Genomic DNA, 7,511 nt, shown 5'->3' with positions numbered 1-7,511 from the left:
CCACCAGGCTGGTGGCTGCCAGGCCAAGGGAACAGAGTGGCTCTGGTTGGCTCCTGGGGGACAACCGAATCACAGCCTGTGCTGGGGTGCAAGGAGCAGAGCCCCTGTCCCAAGGCACGGAAGAGGGGAAGGGACAAGGCAGGGGTTTCAGCATTAGGGACAGGCCAGCAGGGCTGGGGTGACACGAGGACACGGCGGCTGCCTCAGTCCTGGTGGTCCTTGCCCCGCAGGAGTGCAGGGGGTGGGATGGGGCTGTGCCTGTACAGCTGCGCCGAGCTGGATAGCCTGGCTCCACCCTGGCCACTGCCGGGTGCTGGCAGCAGGGAAGGGAACAGGCATCTCCACTTTCGACAGCTATTTTCAGGTGCTGGAGAGAAGCCGAGGAGAGATGAGATTGTCACCAAGGAGACCAGAGAAACAAGGCCCAGCTCCGGGCAGGGGGCTGCAGGGAGAGAGGAAGGCTTTCTGCAGGCTCCAGTGCCCACATATGGGGCTCAGCACCTCTCCTGGCCCCACACAACCCACCTCAAGAGCCCAGCATCCCACTTCCAGGCTGGAAGAATATAACCCAAAACAAGCAAGGGGTCACAACACTTCCTTCCCCTACTGCAAAGCTGGGCTGCTCTGTCCCCCATGGTTAATGATCTGCAGGAAGCCTCAGGACATAAGGCAGACCCCAGGCCCCAGCAGGTTCACTGGCAGCTGCCGCCCCATATAGGGAGGCATACTAACCTGCCGTGGGGCAGAAAGAATTACCCCTATCTCTGAGAAGGACAGAGGAATGGTGGAGTGGTGGCACAAACTCTTCCTGTACCAGAGCTCAGTGAAGCATGGGAAGAGCTGAGCTGCTCCGCTGACCCAAAAGGGTCAGAGCAATGGAGGAAGATGGAGACCAGAACTGCTGAGTGCTAAACTTTAATAGAAATCCTTGAGAAATGAAAGGAAAATGGAGACCAGAGCCCAGGAGAAGAGCACCTGCCTGCAGTTTCCACATGCATGCTGCAGGTCACCTGGGAGAGCTGACAGCCTGGAGAGGATGCTCCCTCCCTGACAGCCCTACTGTCCGCAAGACAAACTGGAGCCACACGGGTACCCGTGGTCTCTCCCGAGCAGCAATGTGCAAGCCCAAGGTTTCCCCCAGGCCTCAAGGCTGGGGTAGGGAAGGACATTGGCACAGGTGTTCAGAAAGGATGAAAGGGGTTAGTCCGAAGTCCCAAGCCCTGCTCCTTCCAGAGGAGCCAGCTGGTGGCTGGGGACTTTTCTCCAAGAGCCAGGCTGCAGCAGCACAGGAACAGACTCAGCTCCCAGCAGCTCAAGACTAGAGCACGGAGACAACAGGCAAGCAAGGGCTCTGCCCATGTCAGTCAGAGATGACAAGGCTAGGCTGACTCCAAGCTCAGCCAGCTCCCACACAGCGAAGAAACCATCACCATGACAGGCTTTAAGAGCAGCCTAGGACAAAGACCAGACAAACCCCACTTGCCCAGGCTTTGCTATTTGTTTTAAAAAGGGAAGTCACACTACTCTCGTCTTTGCCCAGTAAAGCATCCGTCTCTGAAAACAGCCTCACAGGCAAGCGTGCAGCACAGGGGGTTCCCACAGTCCTTTGCTCTCCAGGGCCAACTCCTGTCTCTTCCTTTGAGGTAGGTTGAGGTGTCTTCAAAGAGGGATGGTGGCTGCCTGGTCACATTGACAGGCTGCCAGCAGATTTCTGTTTGGCTCTTCCAGTGCAGTTGCTGAGAGGTAAGCTCTGAGTAGGGCTGGGCTCTAGGCATCTCATGAGGTCTTCACTAGCTGAAGGGAGGAGTGTGCTGCAAGAGAAAGGAGACCCTGTGCTACTTAGGGACAGTCAGAAAGGATCAAAAGGGCCATGGTACAACATTCATCTGCAGTATCATCATACACAGACCTAGAGACGGGGCCTGCCACACTCACCTACCCAATCTCCCATCCCTGGCAGCAACGCTCACCCCAATAGACATCCAAGAGACTTTAGGGTCACAGCTTGATCTCCCTGACTGCACATAAATCCAACTCCATCCTGACCTGGGTACAGGAGCAGGGATGCCCTTTCCCTTAACACCAGAGACCAGGGGTGTGCCTGCCCTCCACTTTGGCTCACACAGACAAACCCCAGTCCTCCAACCTCTCTGCAGGAAGCTGTCAGGGCCTGCAGCACCCACTCTGCAGCCCAGCTTTGCTCAAGGAAACTGGGAGCGTGCAGAAGACTTAAAGGCCTCACTGCTCCCCCAGCTCCATGCTGCAGCTGAGAGCCTCAGCTCACTGCTGGCTGTATCAGAGCTCACAGAAGTGATGCACTGCTGGCTGTATCAGAACTCACAGAAGTGATGCAGGTCCCTGTGGGGAACATCTTGTCAGCATGTCCCAACCACGACAACCCCAAACATTACCCAGTCTAGCTGTTCTGGGCCTCACTCCCATCTAAGCTGAGCATACAATGCCAAGGAGACATGCCCAGTTGCATGCATAGGTATCGTGCCAGACCCACCAGCTGGCTCTCCAGAGAGCATAGGCTGGCTTCAGAGCCTGCAAGCCCAACCTGTTTCTCTCCCCTTAAATCAAGCTTTCCCTGCTGCTAGTTCTCTCTCAGGACACCAATCCTAAAGTCACACTGAGAACATCACATCATGGTCAGCACAAACTCACCCCAGTCTGCCCAGTTCCAGTTTGCTGAAGCCATTCAATGGAACACTGCTCTTCTGGAGGAAGAAAGATTTTGGCAATGACCACTGCAGGAGGAAAGACAACCAAATGGCTATTTAAGTTGTGGCAAAAAACCCTTGAGCCTGCTGGGCTCTGCTGTATGCTGCCCTAGTGCACTTCAGCTTGAACTGCCTCACAATGCTATGCATCATCACTGCCACCAGACTGTTCCCAGAATAGCAAACAGAGCAGTCCTTGCTCTCTACTTAATGAATGCCTCTGCTCTAAGTGGGAGCAGAGCATCTCGAGGTCAAAAGAGTGAGTTTCTCTCACTGGATCAGCCTGCTGTAAGGCAGAGGAGTGACAGAGATGGCTCCCTCATGGAGGGGAATAAAGAGCAGGCCAGCTGCCAAATATGTAGGGCTGTGCCCAGTGCACACAAGGATATTCAGATATGATGTAATCGCAGATCTGAGATACTGGGTGGATTTCACATTTGTGGGAGAGAGAGAAGCATGTCCTCCTGGAGGTCCTGCCAGAGAGGGAAGAGCAGGCCAGACACGTAGGGAAGGAGCCACAGGAAGCAGAACATGCAGATCTCTGGCTAACACTGCCCAGGCTAAAAACCTCCTCTTCCTAGTTTACCCACAGCCATACATACCATCTGGGCCAAATCCGTCCCTGCCCCAGTGTGGTACCCTCTGACACACCATTTCTTCAGTAGCTCCAGACCTGGGATGTGAGAGAAAAGAACCAAGAATGAACAACCAAGTTTGCAGAGAATTAAGCCTTCCCAGCTTGGCCACACAAACATGCTGCACGGAGTGAGCTCCCCGCACAGTTCATGTGATGCAATAACCACTCAAAAACGTGCCTGAGCCCCAGCAAACACGGGGTAAACCAAGGGCGTTCACCTTTTGTACAAGCAAACACCAGCAAGTGGCAGCACGTGGGCTGCCTCAGTGACTGCCTTCCTCCCAGGGAGCCAGGCACACCGTGCAGCAGGCTGAGCTAAGCAGGGAAAGTGGGGCAACACGGGATTTGCCGAATTAGACCAGACTGGCTGTCCCCCTGAGCCTGGTGCCTGCCAACAGCAGCACCTGATTTGGGCTGCACCGGTGAAAGTTCCTTCAGAGCAAATGTAGAGCAGCTTTGCTGTCATCAGCCCTTCTCCCAGAGGAGGGCAGCTCAGGCACCCTCCTCCTTGCACAGCACTGATCAGCTGCAGCTTTCCAGCACATTGCCTCCTCCCTGCATGGATCCATCCAGAGCTTGACATGGGCTGAGACCTGGTCTCCACCGCTGGCAGAGGGCAAGGCTGGCAAAGACCGAGCTCACCAGCAATGTGACTAGAAGGGACCATTCCTCCAGACACACATAAGATGTACAGTTCCAGAGCACAGGGAGGTCACCTTGAAGCAGAGCCATGTGTCCAACTGCACCTAACAGGCTCCACTTCCTCCAAGGCCTCCTGCCTCCTGCTACCTGTCACTGCTACAGCAAAGCTCCCTGCTCTCTGCTAATCCAGAGATCTTAAGAAATCCAGGACTCCTCCTTTCTTCCTGTTTTCTTTTTTTAAGAAAGAACCACAACACAAGCTAAGGCGCCTTGAGATTCAAGAACCAGCAGAGCAATGGTCAAGAACTTGATGCTGTCCAGCTGGGGTTACTGTGCTTTGCTATACGATACCAGCCCTGGCTATAGGAGAAATCCTTGCTCTTCAGTGACCTTTCAGCAAGCCCCAGGACATTGGAAAAAAAGGTCCTGCCCCAGCTCTGTGCACCAGCCTGACCTTTGCATCTTGCTGGCCAGGGAGAGCGGGGGATTGCATGGAGCATACATGAACGGGAAGAGGCTGGGCGAGGCTGGGTTTTGTTCAGAGCTGAAGAGCAATGAGGGGATAGGGCATATCTGCTCACTGGGCTGCTCTGGGGAAGCTGGAGCACGGAACTAGAACCCTGGCCTGAGCAGCAAAGCTCAGGGCAGCCCTTCAGTGCAGACGATGACAGGATCTTTCTTCCAGCTGACAGAAGAGCATCTAGCAAAGGTATTAGCAAGGCAAAGGCTGACACAAGCTGACAGCACAGCTGGAGAGGGCTATGAGGTTACTGATTCCCTGTGAAAGACTGTTACCTACCCCTTTGGTATTTGCTTTAACACCAGTGATATTTGCTTTAACACCAATTTTTCCCTGCATGACAGCCAGGCAAGGAGCACACAGCCTCAGCCTCAGTGGAGGGCCGACTCCTGCAGAAGCCTCTCCAGCTAGATTACATGCTGGCTGGAGAGCCCTGAGCCACAGGCTATATTCTCTAATCCCTCACACTAGACCCCACTGGTTCTCTCTCCTAAGTAGCTCCTAGTGCTACCCTAACAGAGACAGCCCTGGGTGAGAAGGAATTGGTCCAACCCAGCTATGCCTCATTAAAGGATGTTTTTAATTCAGATACAGAGTTGTGTCCTGGAGGGGTGGAAATTACAGTATTTCTTCAATTAGAAAGCAATGGGAGACCAGGGAACAGACCCAACTTTTCTTTCACTTCACAGAGCACCTCTAAGGAGCAGAGCCCAGTGACTCCAGCTGTTTCTCCCTCAAAAGAGGGAAGAGGAATGCAGTAAGAGCCCAGAGCCACAGGTTGAAGGCGGAATCCCAACCTGCTTCAGCTCCAGGGAAGTGGTCCTTCAGCTCCTAGAAGTGCTGGTGCTGTGTTCACCAGAGCAGTCAGCAGCCTCCTGACTGGGTGACTGTGCCAGGCTCTTGGGTGGCAGTTACCTTTGTGCTTATTCAAGTAGTATTTGAGCTCCCACTGGGTCACCAGGATGTTGAAGTAACGAGGCTGCTCAAAGAAATGCAGATACCGCATGGAGAAGTGGGTGGGGAACACCCGTTCAAACTGCCCCCGCCTGGAATACTCGTCCTCTGTCTCCACCAGGATGCGAACATCATCTGGGGTCAGGATGTCCAAGACAGAAGAATAAAAATCCTGCAGACAAGAGCACCCCAGGGTCAAGGAGAACTGAACTACATTTTGTCCATCCCCCTTCCCACCTCCCCACTCCTCAAAGCCTCTCAAGACAAAAGTCTCCATGTGTCTGAGATCTTTGAGACACAGACCATGTGGAAAATGAAATCTAGGCTCAGTGGTGCCATCACTGTTGTACAGAGCTGAGAAGACCCCCAATTATGCAGCCCAACCTCTCTTAAAGACACTGCCAGGTGACACAAAAGGCAAGTTTCCCTGCTAACCTGCATGGGGTCAGCAGGCAAAGGCTACAAGAGCTGTGCAAACATGAGGAGGAACATGCAGTGCTTAGGCCTTGTTTGGGGACTGGTGGGTAACATGCTTCTCAGCACATGCCTATTTTAATGTAAAGATGAGCCGGTGCAGTAGTGGTTTGAGCAAACTCAATTTCTTTCTGACCAGCTGTCTTGTAACCCTCTGGAGCCCAAGTGCTCCCCATCATCTGGCTGTCCCCACAGAGGTGCACAATCTGGAGAGGGACAAGGGATAAACACATGGGACGGGTTGGGACAGTGGCTTGGCAGGATGATGCAAGTATCAGAGGAGATTGGGTCATACCTGGTTAGGTGTCTTCTGTGCCAAATAATAGGCTTTCTTCATCTTCTCTGCTATGAAATGCTCAGATGTTGACTTGGACTTCTTCAAAGCACTGTCCATACTAGGACACAAGAAGTAGTAGAGCATTTAAGCAGATATGCCCAACTTCTGTCATGTCAGAGCTGCTCCCAGAAACTTCTATGAGAGCAGTGACACCCTCAGGAAGATGCCGTGGAGGAGAGAACTCTTTCTCCAAGGATTTCACTAGTTCCAAGATCAGCGATGCACCCACAGCCTTGTACATCTGCACAGGACCCAGGAAGGATGTGGGCAGGGGAACAGGGAGGGTCCTACCAGCATCTAGCTAAGGCATTTTGGTGTTCTTTCATCCAAAAGGTGAGCCATCACCTCACACCCACACGAGATGCAGGAGAGCTGAAGACACACCGTGACCTGATTCACAGCACTCAGAGCCTGGTGGAATCTCACGTCTACATCCTGCTTGGAACACAGCTTCCTAACTGTACCAACAGGGCTGAGGGTATGAGCACTCAGTACTGATACTGTGCAAGCAAGGAGAGAACTCTTAGATCAAAACTTCCTCCTGCAACATCCAAGAACTCTCTAGACTCAAATTTAGCTCCAGCTCCACATGCCACAGGAAATCCTGGCCTTTTGTATGATCTGACCAGCAACCCATCTAAACTATTCTAAGCACCCAGCTGAGCCATTTGGGGATGCCAGAGTCTGGGAGATACTTGTCCAACACCTTTTAACACTTATATCAACACAGCTAATCTGTTCTGCTGCTGCAAAGTGTTAGTTGCATGTGGATCTGAAGTGGGAGAGCAGAGCCTTGAGGCAGTGCTGCATAGTGCTTGGGGAACAGACAGATCTACTGCAATTATGCCCATATACAAAAAAACCCCTCATAACCTTCCCTAGGGCAGGAGATACAGTTAAGCAAGCTTGCCCCTGGATGCAGGAACTCTGCACCATCTGAACCATGCTGAGGTCCCTAGGAGGACTTCTGCCCTTCAGTGCCTCTGTCACAAGCCACAAAGGAGCAAGTGATCAAAGCACCGCAGATGAGCTGGCGAGAGCTCCCTGGCTGGAATAGGCCCACACTCCAACCTGCCCACTTCACTGAAGGCAAAGGGCAGGTGGAAGGCAAGACTCCCAACTTTCAGCGTGCCCACACATCACTGCTTGCTGGTGCTCAACCCAGCAAGCTGCTCTTTCAGTGACATATGGCCAAGCAGTCACGCTGCTGCAGAGAGCAGGAAT

The 7,511-nt window shown here is 53.1% G+C and overlaps 1 protein-coding gene across 1 annotated transcript in view; it reads right to left on the bottom strand.

The window, feature by feature from the left end:
• Positions 1-1,684: 1,684 nt before the first annotated feature.
• The window catches only part of TTLL4 (tubulin tyrosine ligase-like family, member 4), a 17,872-nt gene continuing 12,045 nt past the window's right edge, over positions 1,685-7,511 (bottom strand). Inside the window, exons 14-18 of the mRNA XM_009996255.1 lie at positions 6,246-6,345; positions 5,438-5,648; positions 3,326-3,396; positions 2,668-2,750; positions 1,685-1,811 (exon numbers count right to left, since the gene is read on the bottom strand). Coding sequence (XP_009994557.1) covers positions 1,685-1,811; positions 2,668-2,750; positions 3,326-3,396; positions 5,438-5,648; positions 6,246-6,345 — 592 coding nt within the window. The remainder of the gene's footprint in view (positions 1,812-2,667; positions 2,751-3,325; positions 3,397-5,437; positions 5,649-6,245; positions 6,346-7,511) is intronic.

Source organism: Chaetura pelagica, unplaced genomic scaffold (assembly GCF_000747805.2).
Source record: "Chaetura pelagica isolate M959 unplaced genomic scaffold, ChaPel_1.0 scaffold3, whole genome shotgun sequence".
In the NCBI taxonomy this organism is placed as follows: Eukaryota; Metazoa; Chordata; class Aves; order Apodiformes; family Apodidae; genus Chaetura; species Chaetura pelagica.
The sequence above is the reverse complement of the archived record's forward strand: the minus strand, read 5'-3'. Positions and strand labels throughout refer to the sequence as shown.